Source organism: Chiloscyllium plagiosum, chromosome 2 (assembly GCF_004010195.1).
Source record: "Chiloscyllium plagiosum isolate BGI_BamShark_2017 chromosome 2, ASM401019v2, whole genome shotgun sequence".
Taxonomy (NCBI): domain Eukaryota; kingdom Metazoa; phylum Chordata; class Chondrichthyes; order Orectolobiformes; family Hemiscylliidae; genus Chiloscyllium; species Chiloscyllium plagiosum.
In genome coordinates, this window is record NC_057711.1 from 3,244,958 (window position 1) to 3,263,037 (window position 18,080).

The 18,080-nt window shown below is 43.9% G+C and overlaps 1 protein-coding gene across 4 annotated transcripts in view; it reads right to left on the reverse strand.

Moving 5' to 3' along the window:
• LOC122556501 (pikachurin) overlaps window positions 1-18,080 on the reverse strand; it is a 110,477-nt gene that overhangs the window by 43,826 nt on the left and 48,571 nt on the right. For 3 of the 4 annotated variants that reach the window (XM_043703235.1, XM_043703225.1, XM_043703207.1), the window contains one exon: window positions 3,922-4,192. In XM_043703235.1, coding sequence (XP_043559170.1) covers window positions 3,922-4,192 — 271 coding nt within the window. The remainder of the gene's footprint in view (window positions 1-3,921; window positions 4,193-18,080) is intronic. The other variant, XM_043703216.1, reaches the window with a different exon arrangement.

Genomic DNA, 18,080 nt, shown 5'->3' on the forward strand with positions numbered 1-18,080 from the left:
GCTTCACAGGAGGCTCCCAAGCACTGAGGATGTCACTTAAATGGATTACTTGGACAAAAATGTCCGGTCAAACTGAAACCATCATTCCTCAATGTACAAAGCCTCTCAATTCATTCAAGAAAAGATGATGAGTTGACTGGTTTTATTTAAAAAAGAATCAAATCATAAAAGGTCAGGCTTACTCAAATTAATGATGTAAAAATTCCCTGTACTGGAATCATAGAAACATACAATATCAGGTGCATGGCATCACCACCATCTGCAAGTTCCCTCCAAGCCACTCACCATCCTGACTTGGAAATATATTGCTTTTCCTTCAGTCTCGCTGGGTGAAAATCCTGGAATTCCCTCCCTAATGCTACGATGTGTCTATCTATAGCACATGGACAGCAGTGGTTCAAGAAGGTAGCTCATCACCACCTTCTCAAGGGGCAACCAGGGATGGGCAATGAATGCTGGCCTAGCCAGTGATGCCCACATGCCATAAATGAATAAAACATCCTCACCTTATGTTTCATTCAGTTCAGTTTCTGGTCAATAATAGCCCCCAAGGGTATTGGTGATTTTTTTTTCAAATCGTAATTCCCAACCCTGAAGAAATGTCATGGAGCTGAAACATTAATTCTGTCGTTCTCTCCACAAGGTTAGCACTACTGCCTCAAAGAGCCAGGGACCTAGGTTTGATTCCACTCTCGGACAACTGTCTGTGTAGATTTTCTACATTCTTCCCTGTGTGTGTGTGGATTTCCTCCCATATTCCAAAGATGTGCAGGTAGGTGGATTGGCAATGTCAAATTCCCCATAGTGTCAGGGAAGTGCAAATGAAGTGGATTAGCCATGGGAAACACAGGGTGACAGGGATAGGTGGATCTGGGTGGGATGGTCTTCGGAGGGTTGGTGTGACTCAATGGGCTGAATGGCCTGCTTCCACATTGTAGGGCTTCTATGTGATGCTGCCTGACCTGCTGAGTTTCATCAGCACCTTCTGGTTTTGCTTCAAATTTCCATTATCTGCAGTATTTTGTTTTCATTTGCTGGAAGGTGGTATGTTTTTAAAGGAAACCCAGCAAACACGTGAGGGGTGAAAGGAAGAGGAGCTATTGCTGGTAGGGCAAGATAAAAGAGGGTAGGAGGAGGCTTGTTTCTATAAAAACAGGTTGATGACTCAGAAGAGCGTTTGTTGTTTGTTTCTACAGCTGGATAAAGAGGGAAATGTGGAAGTTCATGGGAGCATAAACTAGCCTATTGAGTTCATTCATCTGTTTTCAGGTTATAAATTCTCTGCAAATATTACATAATTCTATAGAGCCCAGTCCATCACACAAACCAGCCTTCTATCCACTGACTTCATCTATACTTCCCACTGCCTTGGGAAAGCAATCAACATAATCAAAAACCCCTCCCAGACGTTTATACTCTCTTCCACCCTCTTCCATTTGGCAGAAGATATAAAATTTTGAATGCATGTATGAATAGATTCAAAAATAGCTTCTTCTCCGCTGTTATCAGACTTTTGAACAGACCTCTCAAATGTTAGCTCTGATCTCTTTCTGCGCCTTCTCTGCAGCTGTAACGCTATATTCTGCATTCAATTCTGCTGCCCTGACACACTTTGTATGATATGCTCTGCCTGAATAGCATGCAAAACAACACTTTTCGCTGTATCTTGGTACGTGACAACAATAAATCATTATAAATAACTTTGATAAATCTTTGGTAAACCTATGTGAATATAATGCAATACAATATAGCAATATGACATTATGAATATGCAATTTCTGAGATGTATGTAAGTTCCATGCAAATTTTCTATGTAAACTATGTAAATTCTATGTAAATGTTTATACGTTCTATGCAAGCTAAATACAAATCTCTATACATTCAATATAAAATGTGTAAATTATACGTAAATATATGTAGACTGCATATAAACTACACATGAATAAATGAAGGCAATAGCAGTCTACGTTAGAGACCCAAACTAACGATAGGGACAGCCGCAGTCCATGGCAAGGCCCACATGACATAATAGGATACAAATGATGCAGAGCTGAATAGTGGGCAAAAATACATCCCTCCCTGATGTGAGCAGTGCTTTGTATGCTTGGTTCGAGCAGAGGGTCAGCGAAACGGTGTCACCTGCCCCGACACCCCTGACTGCCCCTGTTCCCTCAGTCACTCCTGCACTGAGGCAGATCGACTTTCTTGAGAGGGAACCCACAAAAAGTGACTGGCCCAGATGGAGTCTGCCTCCGTGCACTTGGATCCTGTGTGGACCAGCTGGTGGGAATATTCGCTCAGACCTTTAACCTCTACTTGCTACAATCTGAAGTGCCCACCTGCTTCAAGAAGACCACCATCATCCCGGTGCCAAGAAAACACATGCAGCTCACCTCAGTGACTACCTACCGGTGGCTCTGACCTACATAACTATGAAATGCTTCAACATGTTAGTCATTGCTCACATCAACTCCAGCCTCCCAGCCTGCCTCAGTCCCTTGCAATTTGCCTACCAGCACAACGGGGCCCACGAGACACCATTTCCCTTGCCCTACAAACAGCCCTGGAACATTTGGATAATAAGGATATCTATGTCAGGCTTCTACTAATTGACTACAGCTCCACCATCAACACTATAATCTCAACCAAACTAATCTCCAAACTCTGAGACCCAGGCCTCTGCTCTGCCCTCTGCAACTGGATCCTCAACTTCCTGCCCCACAGACCGTGATCAGTGAAGATTGGCAACAGCACCTTCTCCAGCACCTCCTCCAATCCTCAACAGCAGGGACCCGCAAGGATGCGTACTCACACCCCTATTATACTCCCATGAAATGGCCAAATTTCATCTGAACTCCATCTACAGGTTTGGTGATGATACCACCACGTTGAAGGCCAGATGTCCAACAATGACAAGACAGAATACAGGAACGAGATGGACTGCTTGGTGGCGTGGTGTAAAGATAACAGTCTGTCCCTCAATGTCGGCAAAACTAAAGAACTGATCATCGACTTCAGCAAACAACGTGGAGGTCATGCCTCTGTCTATGTCAATGGAGCTGAGGTGCGGATGGTCGAGAGCGTCGAATTCCTCAGAGTTGCGATCAACAGCAATCTGTCCTGGCCCACCCATGTTGATGTGACGATTAAGAAGGGACAGTAGCGCCTCTTCTTCCTCAGGAGGCTAAGGACATTTGGCATGTCCATAAGGACTCTCACCAACGTTTACAGTTACATCATAGAAAGCATACAATTCTGAATGCATCACAGATTAGTACATAACTGCTCTGCCCAGGACCGTAAGAGACTACAGAAAGTTGTGAACAGGGCCCAGTCCATCACCATGCCAACCCTCCCATCCATTGTCGAGAGTGTGGTGCTGGAAAAGCACAGCAGGTCAGGCAGCATCTTCGACTCTGATCTCCAGTATCTGCAGCCCTCACTTTCTCCCATCCATTGTTCCCATCTGTATTTCTCATTGTTATGAAAAGGCAGCTAGCATCATGAAAGTCCCCTGTCACCTATCATATCTCTTCCAACCTCTTCCTTCAGGCAGAGATACAGAAGCTTAAAAACATGTACCCACAGCATATTCCCCACTGTTATTAGACTTCTGAATAAACCACTCAAATTTCAAAATCTAATGTTGATATTGCTTCTTTGCAATCATAACTTTGTATTCCTCACTCTGTTCATTCACCCTATGATCTTTGTGTCTTTGTATGTTATGATCTGCCTGTATTGCAAAACAAAACTTTTCACTGTACTTAGGTACATGTGACAACAATAAATCAAATCAAAGGTAGATTATATGTGAACAATATGTAAATTACATGCAAACTAAATGTAAATTGTACGAAACTTATTTCAATATTATGGAAATTGACATAAATTCTGTGCAGGTTCTGTATTTTTTCTCACCTCTGTTACATTTCTCCCCAGTTTTCCCCAAGTTGCAGTGACACCTGGACCCTCCACTCTCATAGTCACTCATACAGAAGCTGTCGCCTGGACAGTTGGCATCTTCACATGCCATGTCCAGGACACGACCCTGTGAGTGGAGAGATACGCTGGCGTCTGGAGCAGTGGGTGTGTGGATGTGAGATGGTCTCCTTGGGGTGGTGGCGGAATCTGGCTGGAGCCGAGTCTCAACCTGGAAGTTCTTGCTTTTTGCCTGTAAGACAGAGAGTGACTTGAAGGTGCACAGAGAAAGAGAGAGAGAGAGAGAGAGAGGACGGAGGTTAGAGGCTTGGTCTGTATGAGGAGATACCAGCTAGCGACACTCAATCCCAGTGAGTGAATTAAAATAAAAACCAATAAAGCATAATGAGATTAGATTACAGTGTGGAAACAGGCCCTTCGGCCCAACAAGTCCACACCGACGCGCAACCCACCCATACCCCTAACCTAACACTATGGGCAATTTAGCATGGCCAATTCAAGAATGTGCTAACTCCACACAGAGAGTCGCCTGAGGTGGGAATTGAACCCGGGTCTCCGGCACTGTGAGGCAGCAGTGCTAACCACTGTGCCACCGTGCTGCCCACAAAGAATGTCCCAAAGAATTTTGCAGGACATTTGTCACTGCATTACACAATTTGTAGAGATGACCAAATATTTGATCAAAGAAATACATTTTAGTGGAAACTGAAACAAAAAACAGGGGTTGATGGAAAATCTCAATAGGTCTGTCAGCATCTGTGGAGAGAAATCAGACTTAACGTTTTGGGTCTGTTGACCCTTCTTCAGAACTGAGCTGCCAGGGAGAGAGAGAAAAAGAGACAGGGATTTAAGGAGAGAATTCTAGTTTTTTGGGCCCAACTAATGAGCGGCTCATTGTTTAGCACATCTGCCTCACAGCGCCAGGGACCCGGAATCGGTTCCACCCTCAGGCAACTGTCTGTGTGGAGTTTGACACTGTCCCCTTGCCTGTGTGGGTTTCCTTTGGTTTCTGGTTTCTGGTTTAGTCTGCTCTAGTTTCTTCCCCAAGTCCAAAGTTGTGCAGGTTAGGTAGATTGCCCATGCTTAAATTGCCCCATAATGTTCAGAGATGTGCAGGCTAGGTGGATTAGCCATGGGAAATACAGTATTACAGGGATAGGGGAGCAGGGGCTTGACTTGTAACTAGTGCAATTACAAGTGAATAAGAGATTTGCATGTAAAACAAAACAACATAGAATTGGGGATTGTGTACTGATATGGATAGAGAATGTTGGCAGATAGGAGACAAAGAGTAAGAAGAAATCTGATGGTCTACATCCCAGGGTACTGAAGGCGGTAGCTCTAGGAATCGTGGATGCATTGGTGATCATTTACCAATGTACTATAGATTCAGGATCAGTTCCTGTGGATTGGAGAGTGGCTAATGTTGTTCCACTTTTTAAGAAAGGAGGGAGAGAGAAAACAGAGAATTATAGACCAGTTAGTCTGACCTCAGTGGTGGGAAAAGTGCTGGAGTCAATTATAAAGGATGAAATTATGACACATCTGGATAGCAATAGCAGGATAGGTCAGAGTCAGCATGGATTTATGAAGGGGAAATCATGCTTGACTAATCTTCTGGAATTATTTGAGGATGTAACTAAAAGATGGACAATGGAGATCCAGTGGATGTAGTATACCTGGACTTTCAGAATGCCTTTGATAAAGTCCCACATAGGAGGTTGGTGAGCAAAATTAGGGCACATGGTATTAGGGGCAAAATACTGACATGGATTGAAAATTGGTTGGCTGACAGGAAACAAAGAGTAGTGATAAACGGCTCCCTTTCGGAATGGCAGGCGGTGACCAGTGGTGTGCCGCAGGGATCAGTGTTGGGACTGCAGCTTTTTACAATGTACATTAATGATATAGATGAAGGTATTAAAAGTAATATTAGCAAATTTGCTGATGACATAAAGCTTGGTGGCAGGGTGAAATGTGAGGAGGATGTTAGGAGAATACAGGGTGACCTGGACAGGCTAGGTGAGTGGATGGATGCATGGCAGATGCAGTTTAATTTGGATAAATGTGTGATTATCCACTTTGGTGGCAAGAACAGGAAGGCAGGTTATTACCTAAATGGAGTCAAGTTAGATAAAGGGGCAGTACAACGAGATCTAGGTGTTCTTGTACACAGCAGGCAGTGAAGAAGGCTAATAGCATGCTGGCCTTCATAACAAGAGGAATTGAGGATAGAAGCAAAGAGGTCCTTCTGCAACTGTACAGGGCCCTGGTGAGATCGCACCTGGAATACTGTGTGCAGTTTTAGTCTCCAAATTTGAGGAAAGACATTCTGGCTATTGAGGGAGTGCAGCGTAGGTTCACGAGGTCAATTCCCGGAATGGCGGGACTATCTTACGCTGAAAGATTGGAACGACTGGGCTTGTATATGTTTGAGTTTAGAAGACTGAGAGGGGATCTGATTGAGACATAAAAGATTATTAAAGGATTGGACATTCTGGAGGCAGGAAACATGTTTCCGCTGATGGGTGAGTCCCGAACCAGAGGATGCAGTTTAAAAATAAGGGGTAGGCCACTTAGAACAGAGTTGAGGAGAAACTTCTTCACTCAGAGAGTGGTGGAATGCTCTGTCCCAGAAGGCTGTGGAGGCCAAGTCTCTGGATACTTTTAAGAAAGAGTTGGATAGAGCTCTTATGGAATCAAGGGTTATGGGGATAAGGCAGGAACAGCATACTGATTGAGGATGATCAGCCATGATCATAATGAATGGTGGTGCTGGCTCAAAGGGCAGAATGACCTACTCCTGCATCTATTGTCTATTGAAACAGGCATTTCTCTGAGTGGCATTGGGGCACAACAGAGTTCAGTGCTTGGATACCTAAGTCCTCCCAAAATATATGAATGATCTGAAGGAGGAAACTACATGTCATATCTACAGGTTTGTAGATGACACAGAGTTGGGTGGGAGGGTGAGCTGTGAGGAGGATGCAGAGATGTTTCTGTACAATTTGGACAAGCTGGGTGAGTGGGTAAATACAAGATAGATGAAGTATAATGGGGCTAAATGTGAGAATATCCACTTTGGTAGTAAAAAACAGGAAGGGAGATTTTTGTCTGAGTGGTGGCAGATTGGGAAAGGGGAAAATGTGACTCAGGAATGTGAAGCAGGAATGTCTTTCTTTAGTTGTACAGGTGAGACCAGATCTGGAATTCTGTGTACGGTTTTGATCTCCATATCTGAGGAGGGATATGGTGAGGGTGCCACGAAGATTTAGCAGGCTGATTCTTGGGATGGCAGGACTGATTTAGTAAAAGAGACTGGATCGGTTAGGATTATATTCACTGGAGTTTAAAATAATGCAGGGTTATCTCATAGAAACCTGTAAAATTCTAACAGGTCTAGGCAGGATCAACACAGGAAGGATGTTCTCTAAGACCAGGGAGTCCAGAACCATGGGTCATAGCCTGAGTACATGGGATAGACACTTTATGACTGAGATGAGGGGAAATCTCTTCATCCAGAGAGTGGTGAGCCTGTGGAATTCAGACAGCAGTTGATGCCAAAATAGTGAGTGTTTTTAAGATGGAGATAAATATATTTCTTAGAACTAATGGGATCAAAGGATATGGGAGGAAGCAGGAACAGGGCACTGAGTTGGAGATCAACCTCGATTGTTGTAATAACTCAGGAAGCCCACTGGAGAGGAACATTGATTATTATTGAAAAACCACTCATGGTGTACATACACTAGTCCCAGTCTGGGACCCCTACCTGAGTCTTCTTTATGAAAGACTCCAGTGATGAATTCCAGCTGAATAGGCCACTGTTAGGTCTGTTACCAAGGGAACTTAGGGAAGATCACGGAGATTAATTAATGGTTTCCCCGTGGACCTCTTGGGGTTAATCACAATCGTATTGAAGGGGGAAGCAGGCGAGCTGAATGACCTACTTCTTATCCTAATTTCTATGCTTCTATTTGGCCAAGCATAGATCCTGGGGGTTCCAGAGATAACAGTGTGGGACAGGAAGGGAAACCACTGCAAGTAATTTTTCGGCTACAAGTAGGCAGGAACGGACCAGGGTGAGAGCAGTCTTACCAAGCAGCTTGGCAGTGGAGAGGTGTTGGAGGAAGATTGGATGGTCAACTCGGAAAATGGTTGCAGATTGAGCTTTGAGGAGGGAATGTTTACTTTGTCACTAGCATGTGGGATGTCATTAGTAACTTCGATAAGAGCTGTTTCTGTATTGGGTCCGGGGGATGCCCAATTGGAGGGATTCAAACATGGAGTTTGAGAAAAGGCAGAAACAGATCTGGGAGGTGACATGTTCAGAACCAAAGAGTCATACAATCCTGAAAGATCTACAGCACAGAGAAAAGGCTCTTTAGCCCATCGAATCTACACCGATCAAAAAGATGCATTTTCCTATCCTAATCCCATTTTCCAGCACTTGGCCTACAGTCTTGGCACTGCAAGTGCATATCTAAATACTCCTTTAAAAATCACAAAACACCAGGTTATAGTCCAACAGGTTTAATTGGAATCTGGATTAGTGGTGCTGGAAGAGCACAGCAGTTCAGGCAGCATCCAAGGAGCTTCGAAATCGACATTTCGGGCAAAAGCCCTTCATCGGGGATAAAGGCAGTGAGCCTGAAGCGTGGAGAGATAAGCTAGAGGAAGGTGGGGGTGGGGAGAAAGTAGCATAGAGGAAGCAAATGTGGCTGTGGTAGCGAGTTTGTTTCACGACATGGTTGAAGAGCTTCAGGGCAGAGGAAATGACCTGGGAGTTGCAGTGGGAGAGGAACTCCCTGAGATTCTTGTAGAGAGAGGAGGAAAACTTCTTCAAGGCAGGCATCCTTGCAAGAGGATTCGCAGTAGGGTTAAAATCAACGAGGTAAAAACAATGACTGCAGATGCTGGAAACCAGATTCTGGATTAGTGGTGCTGGAAGAGCACAACACCACTAATCCAGAATCTGGTTTCCAGCATCTGCAGTCATTGTTTTTACCTAGGTTTAATTGGAAGCACACTAGCTTTTGGAGCGACGCTCCTTCATCAGACAATCACCTGATGAAGGAGCATCGCTCCGAAAGCTAGTGTGCTTCCAATTAAACCTGTTGGACTATAACCTGGTGTTGTGTGATTTTTAACTTTGTACACCCCAGTCCAACACCGGCATCTCCAAATCATAAATACTCCTTGTATGTCATAAGAGTTTCTGTCTCTACCATCCTTATGGGCAATGAGTGCCAGATTCCCACCCTTTAGGTGAAAACAAATTTCCTCAGATCGCCTCGAAATCAGGTGGCCATTATTTTGGAGAGGAAAAGCTGTGTGGAGATGGGACGACAGTTTGTAAGGACAAAGAGGTAAAGGTTGGTTTGTTGAGCAGAGCAGTAAAAATGGTAGGTTTGGAGGGGCAGTACCTGCAGAGAGCTATTTATAATATTGGCGAATGAGGAACTTAAGATGCTTGGCAGTTTAATGGGAATAGGGCTGAGGTAACAGGAGGTGAGTCCCATAGTCAAGTTGAGCTCAGAGAGGGCATGAGGGGAGATGGGGGTGAAACTAGATGAAGATGGTACTTCAAAGATTCATGTTGTTACAGAGAACATTTAACCAGTGAAGGGGACAGACAGGACGGAGGCAGTTGAACAAATGATCTTATAATAAAATGGCAATAAAGATGCAGAGATGTGACATGAGTTTGTTGGAGGGCAGGGTTGAGGCTGAAGAAATGGGGCCACCCCAGGTGAACAGCCAAGGTGAGAGAAAGGACGGTTTTATTGGAAACTATTACCGAATGAGGGGCTGAGGGAATGGTTAAGCACATTGACAGCTGCAGAAATTTCCTGGTGCTTGGAGAGCTGGAGATGAGACAGTTGGGATTCTAAAATTGCAGTTGTAAATAATTTGGAAAATAGTAAGAAGGGGGAGGGAGGGAACGTGAAAAAACACTGTAGAGTGACAGAGTGAGGGAGAGTGGGAAAGACAACGAGTGTGAGGCAGTGAGGGAGAGTGGGAAAGAGAGGGAATGTGAGACAGTGAGGGACACTGGGATAGAGAGGGAGTGTGAGATGGTGAGGGAGAGTGGGAAAGACAGAGTGTGAGACAATGGGGGAGAGTAGGAGTGAGAGGGAAAGTTAGCGAGTGTGAGGAAGAGAGTGTGATGGAGAGGGGAGTAGGAGTGTGTGACTATCATGGAGATTGGGAGTGTATGTTAGTGTGGTGGAGTGCAGCCTGAGTTGGTGGGGTAAGCAGGTCATAAATTAAGCTATTGAATGGAGAATGGAAGTAGATAAAGGTTAGTTGAGTTCTGTTATCAGCATTTAGTTGATAATGTATATATGACCTCAATTTCTCCCATTGCCTGTAGGGTACAGTGGGCTGGTGGGGAATGCTGCACTTCATATACTAAGCAGTGGGCTGTTGCATTGTCTCAGGGAGGCTAGCTATTGTTTTCCTGCAGTGAGGAATGATTTGAATTGGAGGCTCCTTTCCCCTTACACTGGGTTATAGCCAGGGATTGATTAATCTAACAGAAAGTTCCAGAAACTGTTTGGTGGATTGTGTTTACAGAGTTACATCCTGCCAGACCTGGCCTTTTCGCTTCCAGCAGTTCTACTGAAGGCTACTCCCACACATCGAAATGTCGCAAGTAATACAGCAGATGTTGCTGAGGTCAAAGTCGCAGAAAAACACTGACTTTTTTGTTTAATGCAATCTGCTGCTCCACCAACCCCCATAAACTAACCCTCCATGCCCCTCCCAAAGTTCCAGATTGTTTCTCCTCAGGCACTGATCTTCACTGAGATATACTGCTCTGTGGGAAATAAAGTGGGCAACTGCCAAACGCAATATCTGAGCATGTGAACACAAAGGTGCTGCCCGACTGTGTGGGGCGTCACAATCCTCCCTTCAGCTTCCATCAGACAAGTGTCCCTTATTGGAGGGGCGAGGGGTGAGGGTGGAGATAGGGGAAGGGAGCAGGGTCCAGCTGAGTTGTTGCTGTGGTTAAGGAACATAGATCACTTAGTTTCTACTCCTTTCCCCCACACTGATCCTTCAACCCCCTCCTCACCCCTGTACCACACTGACAGAAGCTGGGATAACTCCTGGGGGATGGTTGGAATTTAGATTATATTAGATTAGATTCCCTACAGTGTGGAAACAGGCCCTTCGGCCCAACAAGCCCATACCGACCCTCCGAAGAGTAACCCATCCAGACCCATTTCCCTCTGACAAATGCACCTAACATTATGGGTGTCCAATTCACCTAACCTGCACATCTTTGGATTGTGGGAGGAAACCAGAGCACCAGGAGAAAACTCACGCAGACACGGGGAGAATGTGCAAACTCCACGCAGATAGTCGCCTGAGGCTGGAATTGAACCTGGGTCCCGGGTGCTATGAGGCAGCAGTGCTAACCAGTTAGCCACCGTGCCGCCCCTAACAGGGGTTCTTTAGTAGAGTAACAGTAGAGTTCTTTAGCAGGGTAAGAGGAGAGATGTTAGATTTCGACATTCAGTTATTTCCTAATGGAGCTCAGGTCTAGTCTGGCTGGAGAACAGAATCTTATATTTTCTTAAGCATAATGATGATGGAAATAAGGAAGTGAACTTTCCATGACCCTTACCAGTGCTCCATTAATTACTCTCGTGCAAGAGGACAAAGAATGGGTCATTTAGATGAGACACTGGAGGATTGTCAGCACCTTCAGGAGAGGAAGGATCTGCTAGTTGGAGATATAATAGTGAAATACAAACCGCCCTGTGCCATTGTATTGAGCTTCCAGCTTATTACTGACATGAACAGATCAACGATGGTGAGGTTAGGCCTGAGTGAAACTCTGTCGTCCAGGATGTGAACATGTCCATCTCTCGCACTAGCAACTCGGAGTGAGTTAGAGCCAAACCAGCGTGTTTTGCAAAGGTGTCATCAAGATGTTGGTGGAATCAGGCTCATCTACACCGACTGCTTTTCTTTCCCTTTGTTTCTTTTCTTTTTCGTTTTCTTTTTACTGACCTCTTGTTCTTTGAACAGATGGCATCGGTGGAGAGGAACCCCAGAGTGGTCTCGAGTGAGCCACTTACTTTTCCGGAGCGAGCACAGGACCTGGCATTAAAATAGATGGCAGAGGCAACGTAGGCCCAGCGATGAAAAATAGTGCCTGAGGATCGGAGACTTTGTCGTTGGTTGGGTCTGGCACTGGTGGTGGAAGAACATCACAGCAATTGCTGAGAAATGTGACTGTTGTTGGTGGGCCCGGTATAGATGGCAGTAGGTGGTGGAGGATGGATGGCAGCGCAGGCATTGACGATGACTGGCTCAGGACTGATGGACTCTCTTTAAGCCACATCTTTCTTTCCTTTCTTATTTTTAAAACTATTCAAAACGGTGCTGGAAAACCCTTTTCACTGTATTGTACTACTTTACTCACTGTAAAATACACATCACAATTAAATCATTCATTCAAATAGGTGTTTTTGTTTTCATTCATTCACAGCATATCAGCATTGCTTGCTATACCATCTATTATTGTTCATCTCTGGTTGCCCCTTGAGAAGGTAGTGGTGAGCTGCCTTCTTGAACGGTTGTAGTCCATGTGCTGTATATCGACCCAGAATGCCCTTAGGGTTCTAGGATTTTGACCCAGTGACACTCTAGGAACGGCATTATATTTCCAAATTGGGATGGTGAGTGACTCAGAGGGGAATTTGTAGGGGATGGTGTTCCCATGTATCTGCTGCCCTTGTCCTTCAAGATGGAAGTGTTCGTGGGTTTAGAAGGTGCTGTATTAAGGAGCTTTCTGCAATACATCTTGTAGATGGTACACACTGCTGCTACTGAGCATGAGTGGTAGAGGGAATAAATGCTTGTAGATGTGATGCCAATCAAACGGACTGATTTGTCCGAGATGGTGTCAAGGTTCTTGAATGTAATTGGAGCTGCCCTCACCCAGGCAAGTGTGGAGTTTTCCATCACTTGTACCTTGCAGATTGTGGACAGGCTTTTGGGAGTCAGGAAGTGAGTTACTCACTACAGTATTCCTAGCCTCTGACTTGCTCTTGTCGTCATAGTATTTTTGTGGAGAATCCAGTTGAGTTTCTGGTCAAGGGTATAGCTCAGGATGTTTAATCCTGAATTGAATGTCAAAGCACTCGTGTACAGTGAATATTCTTTGGCACTTATCTGAATGAGCCTGAATATTGTCCAGACATTAATGTTGTAACTGTACTGGAAAAGCTTAATTAGGGGTGCAGGAAGTTCTGGGGCACAAGTCTTCTGTACTATTGCTGGAATTTTGTCAAGGCCCATAGCCTTTGTAGTAATCAGTGGGAGGGTATAAACTAATGTGGCAGAAGCTCATCATGTGAGGACAAGGTCACGGTGAATAGGATTAACAAGCTGGGCCAGTTAAATGAACAAGGCAGGATAAAGAAAAATATATTAAGACAGGAGGGAGAAGTAATTAAAAGATGGTGAAGGAATGATAGAGTGTGCAGCTAAAATTAGAGTTCTTTATATAAATGCATGGAGTGTAAGGAGCAAATTAAATGAACTGCAGGCACAGATTCAAATTTAAAACTATGATATAGTAAACATTATGGAGCCATGGCAACAGTATGGTCAAGACTGAGAACTAAGCATACCAGAGGGTTTACAAGAGAGGTAGAGAAATGGCAGAGGGCTGGAGTAACATGACTGATTAGAAACACAATCTATGATGAGGGAGGATGCAATGAGGGGAAAGCACCAATGGAAACTTTCTGGGTGGAACTGAGGAACTGTAAAGGAACTAAAATCATAAGCTGGTGTCCAGGTCTCAAAAGTGCTGGACTGTATGAATATTGAAATTGGGTAAGTAAATGGCAAAGGCATAGTAGTATTAATGGGGGATTTTGATCTTAACATAGATCGGGAGAGAGGGCCAAACACCTGCCAGATAGGTTGTGAATTTTGAGACTGTATCTGGAATAGTTTCTGATGATGATATATCCTGATGTGACAAGGGGACAATGAATATTGGATGTAGTAATGAGCAATGACCCTTAGTTGATTCATTACCTAGTTGTTCATTTGTCAAATAGTTCATAGTTCCTTGAACGTGGAGTCACAGGTAGATAGGATAGTGAAGAAGGCGTTTGGTATGTTTTCCTTTATTGGTCAGAGTATTGAGTACAGGAGTTGGGAGATCATGTTGCGGCTGTACAGGACATTGGTTAGGCCACTGTTGGAAAATTGCGTGCAATTCTGGTCTCCTTCCTATCGGAAAGATGTTGTGAAACTTGAAAGGTTCAGAAAAGATTTACAAGGATGTTGCCAGGTTTAGAGGATTTGAGCTATAGGGAATAGGCTGGAGTTGTTTTTCCTGGAGCATCGAAGGCTGACGGCTGATCTTATAGAGGTTTATAAAATCATGAGGGGCATGGATAGGATAAATAGACAAAGTCTTTTCCCCTGGGGTGGGGGAGACCAGAACTAGAGGGCATAGGTTTAGGGTGAGAGGGGAAAGATATAAAAGAGACCTAAGGGGCAACATTTTCATGCAGAGGGTGATATGTGTATGAAATGAGCTGCCAGAGGAAGTAGTGGAGGCTAGTACAATTGCAACATTTTAAAGGCATCTGGATGAGTATATGAATAGGAAGGATTGGAGGGATATGGGCCGGGTGCTGGCAGGTGGGACTATATTAGGTTGGGACATCTGGTCAGCATGGACAAGTTGGACCTAATATAGTCCCATCTGCCAGCACCTGGCCCATATCCCTCCAATCCTTCCTATTCATATACTCATCCAGATGCCTTGAAAATGTTGCAATTGTACTAGCCTCCACTACTTCCTCTGGCAGCTCATTCCATACACGTACCACCCTCTGCATGAAAATGTTGCCCCTTAGGTCTCTTTTATATCTTTTATATCGTATTATGATCACTAGAATCATAGAGTTATAGAGATATATTCCATGCTGTACATCTCTATGACTCTATGATTCTAGTGATCATAATATGATTAAATTTCATGCAGCTTTGTAAGAGGTAAGCAAAGATTGGATACTAGTATTTTGGATTTATGTGAAGCAGACTTTAATGGGATGAGGCTGGGACTATTCATGGTTAACTAGGAAGTTCTGCTAATAAGTAAAACAACCAAGGAACAGCAGAGTGTGTTCAAAAAAACATTTAATGCAATTCAGAAGCAGTCTGTACCAATGAGAAGAAAAAGCTCCACCTCACACACACAAAAAAAGCCACAGAATCTAGGGAGATACAGGACAGCAAAACATTAAAAGAAAGAGCTTGTAAAAACACAAAGGATAATAGAAATCCCACAGAATGGGACAAATAGAAAGCCCAACAAAGGTCCACAAAATGGTTTATAAGAGCAACTAAGAAAAGATTATGAAAGGAAACTTGTCAGGGACATAAAAGCCAATAAGAGATTTTATATTATATAAGGGGAAAGCAGCTGGTTAAGAGGACTATAGGCCCACTGAAGGCTGCGAATCTGGATATTGCCAATGACCATGAGGAAATGGCAGACATAATGAACGATTATTTTGCTTCAGTGGTCACAGCAGAAAAGGAGGAGAGCTTTGCGGAAGTCCCAAGGAAATGAAGAGAGGATCAGGAATAGAATCAAAATAAAAGTAGTTGAAGTAAATCATTAATAATGAGGAAATTAATGGAACTGGAAGAATAACAAATCCCGAGGATCTGATAGTTTCCACCCTTGGGTTTTAAAAGAAGTAGGAGAGCATAAAGCCAATGTGCTAACCATAATCTGTCAGAGTTCCCTGTCTTCAGGATCTGTACCCCTGGATTGGAAATTTGTTCATGTTGCTCCACTCTTTAAGAAGGGTGACAGGGGGAAACCAGGGAGTTACAGACCAGTTAGCTTAATGTCCATGGTGAGAAAATTGTTGGAGTCGAGAATCAAGGATAGGGCATCTAATCACTTCAAAAGATTTCAACTGATAAGAGAAAATCAGCATGGATTCATGAAGGGTAGGCTATATGTCTGGCAAACCCCATCAAGTTTTTTTGAACATGTGACAAAGATGATGGACAGACATAAGTTGATGGATGTTGTTTATATGCACTTCCAGAAAGCATTTGATGAAGTCCCAGACAAGAGACTGTTAGTTAAGGTGGAAGCCCATGGAACTGAGGGAAAATTACTGCCATGGCAAGGAAATTGGATGAGTGGCAGGGATAATGAGTGATCACTCAAACTGGCAAGACTTGACGAGTGTGTTCCTCAGGGATCTCTGTTGGGGGCTCAATTATTCACAATATCCATTAACGGCTTGGATAATGGCATAAAAATTCAAACATTTAAATTTTCTGACAACTTAATTAGGCAGCAGTATAGATAGTGTTGACAACAGCATGAAATTACAACAGGATATTGATAAATTAGGTGAATGGATAAAGCTGTGACGGATGGATTTTCATATAAGCAAGTGCGAGTTATACATTTCTGACCGATATAGGATTGATCAGGGTATTTTCTAGAAAGCACAAAGTTAAATACAATGGATGTCCAATGAGATTTGGAGGTTCAGGTGCAAAGCTCTTTAAAATCCCATGAACAGACGCAGAAAATAGTCTAATGGAATGCTGGCTTTCACATCCAAACAGCTGGAGTATATGATGCAGACATTATGCTGCAGTTATGCAGAAAACTCTGTGAGAATATTGTAAGCAGATCTAGGCATTGCACCTTAGGAAGGATGTTTTGACCCAGAGTTCAATGCAGGAGCAAGTGAGGACTGCAGATGCTGAAAATCAGAGCCGACAGTGTGGTGCTGGAAAAGCACAGCAGGTCAGGCAGCATCCGAGGAGCAGGAGAATTGACATTTCGAGCAAGAACTCTTCATCAATAATGAGGCTTATGAGTCGAGGGGGTGGAGAGATAAATGGGAAGTGGGTGGGGCTGGGGGAAGGTAGCTGAGAGTATGATAGGTCGATGGAGGTGGGAGTATTGGTGATAGGTCGGAAAGGAGGGTGGAGCAGATAGGTGGAAAGGATGATTGACAGGTAGGAAAGGTCATGAGGGCAGTGCTGAGTTTGAAGATTGGAACTGGGATAAGGTAGGGGGAGGGGAAATAAGTTCAATGCAGGTTAACAAGGATGACACATGGACTTCCGAAATTACGTTGTGAGGAGAAATTATTTAGGTCAAATTAGGCCTTTATTCTTAAGAATTTAGAAGATTAATGGGTGATTTAATTGAGATCTTCAGGAATATTAACACAGGATCGACAAAGATCAACTATTACCAGTGGTTGAAGATTCTAGAACTAGGAGCATAGTCTAAAGAATTAGGGCCAGGCCATTCATGAGAGATGTTAGAAAGTATTTCTTTTTGCAAAATACAATGCAGGTTTGGAACTCTCTTTTTCAAACGGTGGTTGATGGTGATTCATTTGTTAAATGTTAATCTGAGATAGACAAACCTTTATTAAGCAAGGATATCAAAGTATATAAGCCCAAAGCAGGAAGAAGGAGTTTGGCCACAGATTGGCCTTGATCGTATTGAATAGCAGAGCAGACTTGAGGGGCTGAATGGCCTACTCCGGCTCCTATCTTGCTTGGTATCATGTAGAATAAAACAAATTGGTTGCAAACTGGCATCTGTGATGTTGGGAGTATCTGGAGGAAGCCAAGATAGATCATCCACTCGGCACTTCTGCCTGAAGATTATTAGGAATCTTTGGCATTGATGAGTTGGGCTTCCCCATCATTGAGGGATGGGCCTCAATGAGGGATGAGTTGGGCTTCCCCATCATTGGGCTTCCCCATCATTGCTTAATTGCCCATTATTCAGTGACGAATGTGGCAGGTTTGCAGAGCTTTGATCTTCTCCCGTGGTTGTAGAATTGGTTAGTTCTGTCAGTGATCTGCTGTTTATCATGCACGGAATTGTGGATCCTTGCCTGAGCATGAGCAAGAAGGGCTGGAGTAAAGGCTGGACTGTAACTCTTGCTTTTGTCTTATACACTTATGGGATGTGGGAGTTGCTGGCTGGACCAGCATATATTGCTCATCCCTAGTTGCTCTTGAGAACGTGGTGAGCTGCCTGTTTAAACCACTGCTGTGCTGTAGGTAGACGCACAATGCACTTAGGGAGG